The 15,979-nt window shown below is 49.0% G+C and overlaps 1 protein-coding gene across 4 annotated transcripts in view; it reads right to left on the reverse strand.

Moving 5' to 3' along the window:
* The window catches only part of Mroh7 (maestro heat like repeat family member 7), a 48,318-nt gene that overhangs the window by 27,657 nt on the left and 4,682 nt on the right, over positions 1-15,979 (reverse strand). For 3 of the 4 annotated variants that reach the window (XM_021635279.2, XM_021635278.2, XM_060366070.1), the window contains exons 2-4: positions 7,817-7,848; positions 5,736-6,920; positions 2,235-2,299 (exon numbers count right to left, since the gene is read on the reverse strand). In XM_021635279.2, coding sequence (XP_021490954.1) covers positions 2,235-2,299; positions 5,736-6,846 — 1,176 coding nt within the window. In that variant the 5' untranslated portion in view covers positions 6,847-6,920; positions 7,817-7,848. The remainder of the gene's footprint in view (positions 1-2,234; positions 2,300-5,735; positions 6,921-7,816; positions 7,849-15,979) is intronic. The other variant, XM_021635280.2, reaches the window with a different exon arrangement.

Here is a 15,979-nt window from a genome sequence, read left to right on the forward strand (position 1 = left end):
GTCAGGTGCTCAGCTCACTTTTTCCACTCCTGAGACAGTCCAGCATCCCTGCCTAGGGAATGGTGCTACCCGCAGTGGGTGAGTATTTTTGACTCAACCAATGTAATCAAGACACATACATATGATCTAAGCAATTTCTCTTTGACACTCTCCTGCCAGGTGACTTGTTTCTTTGGTTGTTTGTTTTTTGTTTTTTTGAGACAGGGTTTCTCTGTGTAGCCCTGGCTGTCCTGGACTTGCTTTGTAGACCAGACTGGCCTCAAAGTCCCTGCCTGCCTCTGCTTCCCCGAGTGCTGGGATTCCAGGCATGCACCACCAATCATGGTCCCAGTGATTCTTGAATATAGCAAACTGACAAGACTATTACGGCCCGAGAGAAGGGACATGCCCCTGCAGTGGGTGTCCGGGTGGATGAAGACTAGTGAAAAATCTTGATGGTGGGGGGGAGGATGGCTCCTAAAGGCTGCATTTGGAGGACCAGACATGAGGGGCTAATCAACTGGAGGAGAGCAGAAAGGGCCCCTATACCTCAACCTGAAATTCTACCATCAGCAACACTTTTTCTACGCCTTTTAGTAAGTTCCCATCATTTCAAGAAGATAAGATCGCATGAAACGAATAGCTTAGCTTTACAGTGAACAACAAAAAAAAAAAAAAAAAAAAAAAAACACCTTGCTCTGATACAGAATATAGAAGGTTAATGGTGGCACAAGTTTTTACAAGTTTTTCTCCACATAGCCCACCAGTAGACAGAACCTCCTCCCACTCTCTGGCTCATCTCACAAGTTGCTCTGGCCACCAGATTGTTCCTTTCTGGAACCCAGATGCCATGCTGGAAGGAAACCCAGGCTAAACTGAGGAGGAGCCTGGCAAGGAAGGGGTGACGGTGTTTCAGCCCGCTCAATGAGCTATCTGTACAGTGCAGAGCAGGAGAGTCCCCCAAGCTGAGCCCAGTCAAACTGTGGTCAGAAGGTAACCCCTCGAATTCCTAGCCCTCCCCCAGCACTGAACGGTACTGAGTGTCCCTGGGTTATTAATTGCAGTTTGGGGAAGGAGGGGAGGATGCCAGTTTAGAATGGACAGTCAGAGACCACTGCTCACGTGAGTGGAGGTTTGGGCTGAATTCTGAACAACAAGGATAGGAGAAGAGGTCTGTTCCCCCAAGTTAAGATATCGGGTTTCTATTCTGTGCTTGGAGTCGGGACTAGCACATGGCAGGGGCCTTGTCAAGCTTGCTGAATGGTGGCAGTGACCGCCTTCCCTGTACTGGCAAGGACCTTGGGGCTGAAAGGGGCTCACTTCAACTTCACCACGCCTGCTCTATAGATGGGGAGAGTGTTCCTGACTCCCAGATCCATCCCAACACCTCCATGTTGGTATCAGGCTCATGTTTGCCCCTACCAGCCTGGCCTTCTCTGCTGCACAGCCCACACCCAGGTTAGGCCTGATACTCAGTAAATCTACTTCTAGCCTTTCTGCCCCTTTCAGGGCCCCTCTCATATGTTACTCTGTTATTAAAGACTTTTATTTAGAACCTACTTTACACCAAACACTGCTCAGCTATAAGACAAAGATTCCTGGGCTTATGGAAGACTCTAGTTGGAGAGACTGCTATGATTTGAATCTGAAAAGTCTCCCACATGCTCCTGTTTGGGTTGCTCCATCCCCATCTGATGGTGTTATTCGAAGAGGCTGCAGCTCCTTTAGGAGGCAGGGTCTGAACCGGGGAAAGATGTCTTGGACATGGTCCACTTCCTGCTTCACGATCACTGCTTCCTGTTCGGTCTCTGCTACACACTCCCTCCGTCACAAACTGAGCTGCTCCGCCCTGCCTTCTCCACTGTGATGGTACCTGAAACCCTCTGAAACCGTGAGCCAGAATGATCCTTTCCTCCCTTAAACCACTCGGTCAGGGACCACAGGGATGCAAACCAAACTAAGATGGAGGCGAATGAGCAACGCGAGGAGCTGGTGATGCCCAGTACATCAGAAAGCCCTGACTTCCCAGGAGGGAGAGGAGCTGCAGCCGAGGGGTGGACTGTGGTGACACAGATCTGTTGCCTCACCGCTCAGGAGGCAGAGACAGGAGGATTGCTACAAGCTTGATGCCAGCCTGTTCTACATATCAAACCAGCTAGGGCCACACACCAAGACTGTCGGAAAAGTGGAGGATATGGGGGGTGGGGAGGGGAGAATGGAGGGGCAAGGGAGAGGAGGCCAGGAGGCCAGCATACCGAGGCTGTTCTGCTGTCATCATCTCCCTTCTCTGATCCACTGGCCTTTGCATCTTCTGAGGTTCCTGCAAGTCATGGGTTCAGTGAAAGAAGAGAGAGTAGAACACGGCATCCTCAGAGTGCTGTCTCCCCATTTCTCCTCCCCTTGGCTTCCTCCAATCCTTACTCCCTCACTTGACCAACAAAGCTTGGGAAAATGTAAATCAGCATGTGTCACCACTCCCGCCACCCAAAGCCTTCAAGGAAACTCCATGTCCTTAATCTTCCTGCCTGGTCAGTCTCCTTGTCCCCTTCTCCAGCTTTACCTCCCTCAGCCTCTCCTCCATCCCTGGCTCCGTCTACCCTGATCTCTGGGCAGGTGGTTTTCTCTACTCCGGCTACTGCTCCTTGCCTACGCTCCCATCACGTTTTCAGGCCTCACCTTCCCTGCCGCTCCTCACAGAGGCCTCTCCTGGCCTCCACGGTAAGAGGAAGCACACGTATCCCTTGAGAACAGCTTGTTCCTGTTCTTCAGGGTGTATCCCATAGAGAAACATTTGTTACAGTAGCTAACTGCTGTTTTCCCAGCCCAAACCACTCACCTTGCTTTGGGTGAAAGAGCATCTATCTTTCCTGTGGGTCCCTCTTCCAAACAATTAGGTAAAACCTCGCCCATTCTCCTCTTCAAGGAGGGATGGGTCTGCAAGCCAAGCTTGACCAAGAGGAGTGTGCCATCCCTCTAACTACAGTGACAGGATCAGTGATGGGTACTTAGCTGAGGAGGGCCAACAAAAGCCTTCTGCTTAAGAAGACACTGGAGGAGAACAGATCTCTGCCGGAGATTTGGGCCACCAGGGTCTGGGAGAGCTAGGACTCAAAAAGGATCTTGGCTGACCTTCCAGAGGCTGCTGGAGGGCTGAGCCACGGGGGAAGAGAACACAACTGGTACGAGACACTGGCTTCTAAATACTATTCTTCCCTGAAATCGACAAGGCCCCTGGGAGGAATGGCAGGCTCCAGGGAAGTCCAGGATGAGCCTGGGATGTCTGATCCCAGGAAACAGAGAAGAGAGCTCAGAGGCAAATGGAGTATGTTGGAGGAAGAGGCATGCTTGCTCGGAATAAGAAATCTTATCAACATAACCAACGATAGCAACGATAACTAACGATATAATGATGTTTATTAACCCTTAAACAAACTAGGAAGCAGCACAAACAAATCCATAAGTCGAAAGTTTGGGGAAGAGGGATAATTATGTGTTTTCAAAGCCCCTCACCACAAGGGAAAAAACAACCCAGTGGAGAACCTCAGGCAGCCTGCTCATCAGGTGGGGGCAGACATCCGTCAAGATTCAGAACCATGAGCTGCCAAAGGGGGCGCAGTGAGAATGCCAGCCTGGCTGCCGTGCTACTTCTGCCAATGCTACAGGACCCGAATCTCATTATGAGGAACTGCATCCTAGGAAGAGCCACAACCTTCATGCCTGAAGGAAATGAAAGGCAGGGAAGAGCAAGGACAGAACAGGCCAGACAGAATGTCGGTCAAGACTGTGACCTGGAACCCAAGCTAACTAACAGTACAGTGCTGGGCGAGCAGGCCACACTTCAATAGGGTGTGAGAATTTGGTAGAGGGACGTATGAATATTAACGCCTTGTTTGTGGTGGTTTTATATTTTGTGGTTTTTTTGGTTAAAAGAAAACGTGAGGAGAATTCAGGGTGATGGGCATCATTCAGCAGCTTACTAACAAGTGATTCAGGGGAAAGAAAGATTTTGATGATGTACTTTCCACTATTCAGTAAGCTTTTTTTTAATCGTTTAAAAAAAAAAAAAAAAAAAACGTTAAGGGGCTGGAGATGGCTTCTCAGAGAGCGCACTTGCTGAGTCCAGACCCTTAGCACCCACGCAAATGCAGGATGAGTACGATGGATTGCAGGTCATCCCAGGCTCAGAAGGCGGAGAGAGGACCCCTGGGCGGCTAGGTAGACTGGCTGAGTGAGAGACCCTGATTCACTGAACAAGATAAAGAGCAATCAAGAAAGACTCCTGACGTCAGCCTCAGCCATCAAAATGAGTGTGCACCCACATGCAATGTGAACAGGCACACACATACACACTCACCACATATACATACATATACAAAAACCAAAAACAAACCAACAAACAAAAAAACATTTCTAGAGCTGGGGAGATGGTTCAGTTAGTAAAGTGCCTGCTGTACAAACATGAAGATCTGAGTTCGAATCACCCCAACACACTAACATGCACACCACACATACACTTACTCACATGAATATATGCATACAAACACACACACAATATACACTTACCCACATGAACACATACACACATACACACACACACACACACACACACAAAATTCAATCTGTGCCTACTCTATGACCGCACTGCTCTGAGTGTACCTAATGAAAGTGAACAGAGTCAGGCACAGTAGCAAACGCCTGGAATCCCAGCATTCCATAGGCTAAGGCCGAAGAATCATGAGTTCCAGGCCAACCTCTGGGATACATAGCAAAATTCTCTCTAAATAAAAAAAATCTCTTTCTCTCCTCTCTCTCTCTCTCTCTCTCTCCCCTCTGAGTAATAGAACCCCGGGTCTTGCACATGCCATTCAAGTATTCTATCACTTTTACAATTAAAAAAAAAAATTTTTTTTTTAAACCAGGCATGATGGTTCATGCTCCTGATCCCAGCATTTGGTAGGCCTGAAGCAGGAGGATGGCTGAAATCTAAGACCAATCAACACCACCAAATGAATTTCAGGTCACTCTGGGCTACAGAGTAAGACCCTGTCTTGGAGAAGAAGGGGAAGAGAAGGAGGGACAAAAGAAGCAGGGAGAACACAAAAAGTAGGCAAAGGCTTTGGAATAGAAATTTCTCTGGAGAAAGCATAAAAATTAAGCCAGTCGGTGTAGAAAAAGGCCCTCGACACCAGACGCTCCTCCACATCCTGGAAGTCAGCTGTTATTGTGGCTGCACTGGCTGGTTTTCTGTGTCAACGTGACACAAGCTAGAGTCATCAGAGAGGAAGGAGCCTCCATGAGCTCCAGCTGTAAGGCATTTTCTCAATTAGCAATCAATAAGGGAGGCCCCAGCCCATGGTGGGTGGTGCCATCCCAGGACGGTAGTCCTGGGTCCTCTAAGAAGGAGGCTGGGCAAGCCAGTAAGCAGCACCCCTCCGCGGCCATCACCTGGTGGAACACATCTTTGGCCCCAGCACTGAGGAGGCAGAGGCAGGGCATCTTTGTGAGTTCATGGCCAGCCTGGTCTACATAGTGAGTTCCAGGCCAGTCAGGGCTACAGCGTGAGACCTTGGGGAGAAAAAAAAAATCATATTACAGTTAAAGAAATTGACACCCAAGGAAGCTGAGTAGCTCCCAAGTCATACAGCTGGCCAAGGTGCTGACTAGAGCATGGTGATTAGCACTGTGCTGTGACTGCCATCTTGCCTCTTGGTTCTGAATACATAGTCCTTCCAAGCTGTCTCCTCTCCCCTACTCACCTTCAGGGGGGCTTCGGAAGGCTGTGACACTCTGCAGGCCTTCCCACTTCCCCAGATTCTCCTCCAGGGGCATGGTGCGGATGCTGTTGTCCTCAGAATAGTCCCGCTGGCTGCTCAGGGTCAAGGTGGAGGTGTCGCTCACCATGAGGCTGGAGTCCATGCTCAGGGACTCAGAGCCCAGGATCAGCGTCATGCAAGAAGATGGAGAGAGAGTGGAGTTGGGTGCTCGGGCACTCGAGTGCAGGCTGAGGACTTCGCTGGAGCCGGGAATCAGGCTGAGGTGTGAGGCCTGCCTGACTGTCACATTTAAACCAGACCTGGGTTGGCTGTTGGAAACTACATTGATGGACCCCTTGGAGCCTGTGTTCCAGGGTATACTCATGGCTTCTTTGGAAACAGATGCAAAAATAGTATGTGACGTTAGTGAGATGGCCTCATTTGGGTGTGGGACGATACCCAGGTTCACCTTGGAGGTGTTCTCAGAGCGCATGCGGTCCAAAGAAGTGTTAGAGGGTAGAAGAAGAGGCACCTGGGAACCCTGCCTGGAGATGCTATGACTCCGGACCATGGCATCTCTAGAAAGAGCCCTTACAAATAGGTTTGGCTCAGGCCTGGAAGGATTAGTGTTATTCTGACCCAAATCAAAAACCTTGCCTGAGAGGGACTTGGAGGCATCCTCAGAGCCTGGCCTAGGAGGATTCTCTGGACTCAAAATAGTGGCCTGGGTAGAGCTGGGGCTTTTAACTGGTTGTGAGTCTGGGCAGAGAGTCCCTGCTGTGTCAGGCCTGGAGGTATGGTTCAAACTCTGGTCTGCGGTGTCCACAGAGCAGCTGTTGATCTGGATGGAGGATGAGGCCATGGCCACACTGGTGTTGGGGCTGGGGATGTCATTAGACACTGGGCCAGGGTCCCCCTCTGGGTCAGGATTCAGAGCTGGATGAAAGACTGGAGTGAGAGCCAAGCCTTGTGCCGGGAGAGGAACAAGGGCTGGGTCTGGGGTAGGCCTAGACGTGGTGCTGGACATTATTCCCGGGACTTCACAGGAGTTGGGATTTGATGTCTTCTCTAGGTCTTCACGGAGAATGAGACTAGCTCCCTGACTCAGTGCCATGTCTAGCCTGGAGGCCTCTCAATGCCACTGTTCCTTCGCTCCAGTTGCTGACTGTGGGGTTCCCTGCAGCATTCCTGAGAGAGAAGAGGAGCACAGCCTGCTAGAACCCTGTCCTCTGGCCTCCTGTCATAGATGAGGGTCTCTTGCTGTTATCAGCCCCCCTTCCTAGCTCCATCACACCCCAGTCCCCTCTTCACAGTCTCCATCATGGATTTGACCTCCAGACCAGACCCTGCTCCCCGTTACCTCATGTTCTTTGGCTTGGTACCCCCCACTAAACCTTGCCAATCTGTTCTCCTACCAAAATACTTAGCACCCTTCGTTCATATGACTGACAGAGCCCTGTCAGAGGCAAGTTCTAGGTGTCAGGAGCTGCCGATGTTCTAGCTAGACATGATGGATCACACCCAAATCCCCACATCTGGGAGGCTGAGGTGGGAGGCTAATTCAAGCCCAGCCTGGGCTGTCAAGTAAGATCCTGTCTCCAAAAATGTAAGTAAGAAAGAAAGAACAAGGATAAAAGGACGGGAAGGGGAAGAGGAAACGAAGAAAGAAAGAGGAGAAAGGGGGAGGAGGAAACTGTGAGGATCCTCGACCCTGAAGCATCTCTAACTCCTAGACAGTGCCAAGCATGCAAGGCAGTCTCTAAACGGGCAAATGAGACTTAAACGTTGAAAGAGAATAAGGTGCTTTGTTACGTGTTACCCAATTCTCAGCCAATCCCATGTGACCTCAGTTCACCAACAAGGACCCTGAGTCTTAGGATAAGCCCCTAAGTCATTGGAACTACTCTGCCTGTGGTCACAGCCCAGAGTCTCAAAGGCCCCTTGGCAAAAGAGCACACAGCAGTTACGGAAATGGAAGCTACTCACCCAGCAATCTAACTGTGGGTGGGTTCCCCAATCCTCCGCCACCTGACCCCACCCACCTCTGAGCCCCCTCCCCCATAGGATCTATAGGAGCAGCTCACCTGCCAGCATGCTGTTCTTAAGCAGCAGGCCCCTGGGAAGACATACAAAGGAAATCAAGTCAGGACAAGAGAGACCAGGACCATCTCTATGCCACCCACCCTCTAGCTAAACTCATCTTCGGTTTCACAATCCCATTTGTTAGCAGACCCTAAAGCACTCTTCTGTATCAGCCTGCATGGCCCTCCCTAACCCCCCTAAAATCCTCCTCTCCTCCCGGTCCACCTTTAAAGGTCTGGGCCTTCCACAGACTGAGATCCCTTCTTCCGTTTTCCTACCCCAGCCACCACTTAAACCTTCACCCCCTGTAGGTTCCCTAAACAGGTGAAGGCCACCCGTAAGCTCTCAGAGCACCCTGCTGGCTTCCCCTTTCCTGGAACACACATCGGGCGTCCCTGCCAGGCAAGAAACCCGATGCCAGCAGAAACTGCCTCTGCCTTGCTCACTGCTCTACTCTGTCATGTCCAGCATAGCACCTATACCCAGGAAGCGCTCAGTAATGGTTGGGTTCCCGGTTTTACCTTCTTCAGTGTTGTTCAGCTCATCTGTTCCTTCACTAGCTCGCTTTCTTTCCCGTTCCCTTCTTATTCACTCGTGTACAGATTCCCTGAGTCATTTGTTCACACCACCAACCTGAATCTAGATGGGTTGGCCCTGAAGAGGCAGACTCCTGAAGTCATGTAGCCCCAAGTTCATAGATCAGCTCATCTTACCAGTGTGGGGGAACGAACCTGGACCGGAGACTTCTCCCCACTAGCCCTGTGCTCTTCAGTAGCTCCCTGTCTTTAGAGACATTGCCCTTACAGTGTCTGGCAGGGAGTGTAAGCCTGCAGGAGGCTTTTTGTTATCCTTGTTATCCTTCTAACTGCTAGAGGCTGTGGCAAAGAGCAGTCCGGACCTCGCTGCCAGGGGGAGCCATGCGCATTCCTAATACCTGGTGGCTGCAAAGTCGGAAGAGTAGCCACCATTGCCTCCAAAATCTATTTCACCCGTAGCCAAGGACTGGAAAATGTTGGGACTCCTTGATTTTGAGTCCTTTTGCCAAAGCACCTGCTCTTAATTTTGTACTCATAATTTTTCCTGCTTTTACTTGAAAAAGGATCTACATTTGATCCTTTTTTTTTTTTGTCTCATATACACAGATGCTTGCACATGCCCTCACTTATCTCTCTCTCTCTCTCACACACACACACACACACACAGAGTTATCAAAGGGAGTAATATAGACTGGCATGGGCTGTGAGGCAGTGAACAGAGCTTGGGCCTGCCAGCCCGTCTCAAGCCTAGCTTTCCCTCCCTTTCCCACAGGACAGGTTGACAGGACTTCTCAACTCTCCCTGACGCCTTCCTGCTCCCTCAGCCCTCCTCTTCCGTCCTGCCACTCTCTCTTCAGAGAGTCCTAAAAGTATGAGGCAACTCATGGCTTGCCCTCCACCACATGGGTACTGCTCGTTAAGAGTGGAGGAGGGCAGGGCGCAGTGGCCCATGCCTTTAATCCTGTATTTAAGCCAGCCTGGGTTACACAAGGCCTCTCTTTACAAAAACAAACACAGTGTCTGTGATTAACGTCCATATTTTGATGAGTTTGGACATACACACACACACACACACACACACACACACATATATATATATGAAATACCATTTTCACAAAGTATGAAACACATCCCTCAGGAATGTTCCTGTTTTGGTGGACTTTATATGAGTGTGATACTGTGTAAGAACATTTAACAAAGCGCTGGGTGTGCTAAAGCACACCTATCATCCCAGAATAGTGAACTGAGGCAGGGTGATGATCATGAGTTCAAGGCTAGCCTGGAATACCCAGTGACTCCCAAGATAGGCTGGGCTACACAGGAAGAGCTGTCTAAAAAAACAAACAAACAAAACTTAATAGAAGATCTAGCCTCTTAGAGCTGGGTGTACTGGCAGAACACTATGATTCTGATTCTGACGTTCAGGAGGATGAGAACAGAGATCGCAGGTTCAAAGCCATCCTGGGCTACTGAGTAAGACCTTGTTGCAAAGAACACCAAGGTCAGGCATGGTGGCTCACACCTATATTCAGAAGACAGGAGCAGGAGAAGGACTGGGAGTTTAAGTCCTGCCTAAATTCCATAATGAATTATCACAGCCTAGCTGTGATAGAGAGTAGGACCCTATCTCAACCCAAAAAATAAAATACATTATGCATCTCCTTAGCATGTGTTCTTCTGGTATCACCAAAAACACACTCTCTGAGCAGTGACTCCTATTTCCTCCTCTCCTCAATAACCAAATTTTGACAGGCTTGTCTGAGGAACACAGTACAGTAGAGACAGAAGACAGAATCCCAGACTCAGGGACAAATCACTAAGATCTACCTAATCCATGGAGGCGTGGCCACGCAGGCCTGCACCGCAGCACAAAGGAACAGGAGAGCAGGGGGACCAGACTGTCGCCCTCTGACACATAGCAAGTTTCCAAATTGCATGCCTCAGAAACAAAACAAAAAGTAAACAAATTTTAAGAAATAACAAATCACAATCCCAGAGGCTGGGAACTGGAGAGATGGCTCCACAGCTCAGAGCACTGACTACTCTTGCAGAGGACCCATATTTATTGCCCAGCACAACATGGCAGCTCACAACCATCCGTAACTCCAATTCCAGGAGCTCCAACTCCCTCCTGCAGCCTCCGCGGGCACCAGATAGGCCCCTGGTAAACTTACATGCATGCAGCTCAAACACACACACATATGAAATAAAAACGAATAAACCCGGTGGTGCATGCCCGATGCTCAGGAGACAGAGGCAGGCAGAGCTCAGTGAGTTTGGAGCTAGCCTTGTCTACATAGAGAGTTCCAGACCAGCTAGGAATGCATAGTGAGGTCTTTTCTAAATAAGTCAACAATAAGTAAATAAATCTACTAAAAAAATATAAAATGAAAATGCACTTAATATGAGCAACAGGGGAAGATAGATTCTTGAGGACAATAAAGTATTTAGCATCCTACACTTAGAGTCTCAGAAGGAGAAAAGAGTGTTGAAAACAGCATTGCATCCAAAAGTGGGGCTGGAGAGATGGCTCAGCGGTTAAGAGCACTGCCTGCTCTTCTAGAGGTCCTATAGTTCAATTCCCGGCAACCACATGGTGCCTGTGTACATGCGGACAGAGCACTCATATACCTAAAATAATAAATAAATAAATAAATAAATATAAAAAAGAAAAGCATTCGAAGTAATAATGTCTGAAAACATCCCAAATTCAAAAAAACAAAAAAACAAAACAAAAAAAAAAAAAAAACAAACAAACACATGGGTTCAGAAAAAGAGAGCAAACCTGGGGTAAGCCTAAAGAAGTGCATGCCAACAACACGAAGGACAACCACCAAAAGAGTGTTGTTTTGTTATTTTTTTTAGTGCTTGGTTGGTTAGTTGGTTTTGTTTTTCTGAGACAGGGTTTCACTATACAACCCAGGCTGCCTTTAAAACTGTTATATAGCCTAGACTGGCCTTAAACTTGGAGATCCTCGTGCCTGAGCACCGGAGGGGGTTGGACTGAAGGCATGCACCACCCTGCCCAGCCACAATTAGAAAAGTCTTGGTACCAACTAGAGAGCATTACCTAAGGATGAACAGTGATTTGAATGACAGCCCACAGGTCTCTGGGTTTCTTTTAGCCAGGCCCTCAGGCCACAGGTAGTTCCCTCCAACTCTTCGGCCACATCCATCCCCTGCCCTGGCCTTGAACCAGCTTTTCAACCATTCCCAGTTTCTCTGGTGTCTCAGATTATGCTGGCTTCTCTCTTGCAACAGAGACTTTCAAAGTCTTTCCCCTTCCTGCAAACTTCCCCCAGCTACCCACTTCCGCTTCAAGCCCTTCATCTGGCTCATGCCTCATACAGTCACATTTCAGACCAGTTTTGATGCCTCCCTCTCCAAGGAAATCTTCCTGAGATCCCAAATGCTGTTGAGGGTTCCCCTTCCTGTCATCAGTCCCTCCATGTTAGTGGACCATCCCATTTCCCTATGTCTCCATGCTGGAGAATGAACTGAGTGTCTGTTTATCTTTCCCTCCTGTTCTTCCAGAACAAAACACAGTGCCTGGCACAGAGCAGGCATTCAGAACACATTCAGGAAGGAGATAATGAATGAGTGAGTGAGTGAGTGAGTGAAGGAATGAAGGAAGGACAGCTCTTCAAAATGGACATCACTGCCCTCATTTACTAGCACATTGAGACTGTTCAGGGATCTGACAATTTTTGTAAAGTGCCCAACAAGTGGCAGAGATGGCTTCTCAACCCTCATTTCCCCCGCTCAGCGCATCAGAGATTGCCAGGGTTCCCTCAGCGGGAAAAGCGCCTTCCTGATTCACATCCAATTCCCTCTGCCACTCTTGGGCCACACTCGGCCTTCCACAAATGTCCATCCACACACCCTCCTTCTTCAGATGAGAAAAAGCAGGAGCTCTGGCCCCAGGTCCTCTGCACCCGACTCCCGAGGTCTGTGGCATCCCCTCTGGGCCTTCTTATTCTCTTCCCTGTCGCCTTCCCTGTTCTCCCTCCCTCGGCTCTCGAGACAGAGAGCTAAGCTTTCTGTGAGCCTTGAGCTGTGGGTGTGTTACCTCCACCTGGGGCATCCACATGGCAACAGAAAATTCAACTTTAATCCAAAGGTATGAAGTAACAACTGTGGAATTATAGCCAGGCGGGGAGACTTTTACCTAGCGGGGGTTGGGGTCAAGGGAGTACTGCCTTGTGGACAGGCTGGGCAGGCTGACCCCACCTTTGATACTTTCCCAAAGCCACCTTTCAGCTTACCTGGGCTCCCCCAAACCCAGCCTGGCCTTACAGTCTTTGTGAGGTCACCATGATCCAGAAGTCTCCCAGCCAATAAGACTCCTGCCCCACACAATGAAGAGGATCAAAGGGATGTGTCTGCAGACCCCCGACTCAGACAGCACCTGACTCAAATGAAAGCTGAGTCTCCGTGGGCCTTCACAGCACCCCAGAACATCTCCTGTGACCTTATACCTCTGTTTATCTTGGGGTGACAAGTGTTTTGGAGCCAAGCAATCCAAGAAGAGAAAGGTCAAAGGCCAAAGACACCAAAGAACCCAAGTCCTTGATCTTTCCCCTGCTCCACCCTGCTTCATCCAAGGACTGATAAAAGCGAAGAGCAGGGTAGGGTGGAGGACCTAGATTCTGTGGAGAGGAAATTAAGGCCCCACGGTTGTCTCACCCAAGAACATTGTTTTTAAATGATGAACAGTAACTAAAATGATTCGGATCAGAGGGTAGGACAGAAACACCTTTAAGGCACCATTTACAAAATGAAAATGAAACTATGTGCAAGGCTGTATTCTTGTTTGCACTAGGGACAGTAAATCTTGGTATTCTCAGACGTGAGAGACATCATTTGTTCAGAGACACACTGTCCGAGAGCTAGTCTCATCAGACTGACTTAGTGGCCTCAGCTCCCGTCAGTGAAAAATAGGCATGGTTTTTCAACACTCTGAGTGTGCGTATGTGTGTGCACTTTATACACACATGAGCCCAGCATGTGGCGGTCATACATATAGCAGCCCATTCTCTCTTCCACCAGGTGGGTCTTAGGGGTCAAGGCCATCAGGCTTGTGTCTTTACTGTAAGCTATCTCCCAGGCTCATGATTGACAGTCTTGAAAGCTTCTGCCCTGACTCTAGCCCTCTGTCCTTCCTGCTTCTACCCACACCCAGTCCCCGCTCCTTTGCTCCTTTCTGTTTCTCCGGGGATGGTGTCAGCCAGAATTCCTCCTCGCTCCTCCTTCCCCACGGCCTAGAAACACAGCTAGGTTTTTCTCTTGCCCAGAAAAGTCCTTCCTAGAACTGGGGAAAATTCAACTTGGGAATTTAGTCTAGAGGCTGTCTCAAAAGAAGGTAAAATAGTTAAGTTCTGTAGTAGAGAGCAATGTAGCCCAGCTCCTAACATGTGTGAGGCTCCAGGACTAATCCTAAGAACTACACAAAGGGGGAGGGGGTCCTTCTTGTCAGGCTGCAGATGCTGTCACTGTGAGGTCAGCCCCACCTGCAGCTTCCCTTCCATCCCTAGGACGACACACAGGCTCTCTGCTTTGACACGGGAGACCCAGGTAGGGCAAGACAACAGAAGCAGCTGCTGTCGCTAGATCCAAGGCAGCCTGATTTGTGGATATATATCCTGTCTAGTACCGTCAATAAACCAGCACAAAGCAGCCTCATACACATTCACCTTACGGAAAGGCTGTATCTCTAGTCAGAGAGAGTCCTCCCCTTTAAAGCAATTAAAGCAAGACATTTGCACTTGGCATTAAGAAATGTCCCTTAGGCTGGAGAGATGGCTCAGCAGTTAAGAGCACTGGCTGCTCTTCCAGAGGACCCGGGGTTCAATTCTCAGCAACCACATGGCAGCTCATAACCATCTATAACACCAATGTACATAAAATCAAAATAAAGTAATTTTTTTAAATCCCCTAATTCTGGGTATGGTGAAGTCTTTTAACCCCAGCACTGGGGAGATAGCTTCAGACTTGCTAGGTAGCTTAGAACCGAGAACTTAGAACCTAGAACTACTAAGTTCTAAGCCAGACGTGATGGCTCACATCTGTCATCCTAGCTCTTGAGAAGCTGAAGCAGGAGGTTTGCTGTAAGATCAAGCCAGCATGGTCTATAGAGGGAGTTCCAGACCAGCCCGGGTTATGAAATGAGACCCCGTCTCAAAAATGAAAGCAATTCTTTACTCCCAGCACTTGGGGGACTGAAACATTACAGACCCCTAAGTCCGAGGACAGCTCGGTCTCCCTAGTGAGTCCCTCATAAAAAAAAAAAATTAAACAATTTTTTTTTAAAAGCTAGTTTTGGGGTGGGCGTGCTAGGGAGATGACTCTGTCAGTGGAGCACTGGCCACACAAGCAAGTTTGACCCTCCAAATCCATGTAAAAAGCCAGGCATGGTAGAGCATGCTTGCAACCCTAGCCCTGGGGAAACGGAGGCAGGAAGAACTCTGGGGCTGGTTGGCCAGACAGCTTAGCCTGAGCAGTGAGCCCCGGGCCAAGGGGAAACCCTCCAAAGCTAAGGTGAGGGCTGCAGAGGTAGCTCGGCGGTTAAGAGTGCGTTCTGTTTGCAAGAGGAATCAGGGTCAAATCCCAGGACCCACAAACACGCTGTGGAGTTTCAACTCCAGTTCCAGGGACCGCCTCACAACCGCGCTCGCAGCCACACACTCTTACACAGAAAACAATTAAAAAAAATCTTTAAAATAATAAAGGTGAGCGACACCTGAGGCTGATCCCTGACCTCCCCAGTACATATGCACGAAAGGGAATTTATTAATTTTTTTTCATCCTTAAATTATGTTTCTTTCGTGGGGGTGGTGGTACGTGTGGAAGTCAGAGGACATCTTGCAGAAGTTGGTTGTCTCTTTCCACCCCACGTGCCCTGAGGACTGAACTTGGGGCGCTAGGCTTGCTGGTAAAGACAGTTACCCACCAAGCCATCTTGCCCATCCCCCTCACAAAAATACAAAACACTTTGTAATGTTTTGGTTTTGTTTGTTTGTTGGGTTGTTTTTTTTTGTTTTTGTTTTGGTTTTGTTTTCTTTTCTTTTCTTTTTTTTCAGGACAGGATTTCTCCGCATAAGCGCCCTGGCTCTCCTGGAACTCACTTTGTAGATCAGGCTGACCTCGAACTCTCTGAGCGCTGGGATCATAGGTGTGCACCACCGTGTTTTTAAAGCTGAATTTTGGATTTTTCCACTGACATTTGCTCATCCCCAGTATTAAACATAACCTTAAAACAATGCCCTTCCCATTGTCACTCGGGTTGGACAAGAAGAAAGCAGCCTAGAGGCAGAAGGACCTGTGCTTACAACATGGCACAAATGTGACTCGGCACAGGGTCTTCTGTGAAATGGAGATGGAGGAACGGTTTGGCAGCGGTCTTGTGACAAGAAATAAACTTCTTGGAAAAGCAAAAGCCACGCTACATCAGTTGTCACTGCTAAGGAACACAGAAAAGTGAGCCCTCACCTAGCCACTCACCTGTCCCCTGTCCCCTGCTGCCCCTACTCGCTAAGACACAGTTCCTCTGCACACTTCTCCCAGCTGGCTCTTGGGCTCCTTTAAATCCCCTGACCTGAGAAACAGCGGCAGTCCTTAACTTCTTAGGGC

This window comes from Meriones unguiculatus, chromosome 12, assembly GCF_030254825.1.
Source record: "Meriones unguiculatus strain TT.TT164.6M chromosome 12, Bangor_MerUng_6.1, whole genome shotgun sequence".
Taxonomy (NCBI): domain Eukaryota; kingdom Metazoa; phylum Chordata; class Mammalia; order Rodentia; family Muridae; genus Meriones; species Meriones unguiculatus.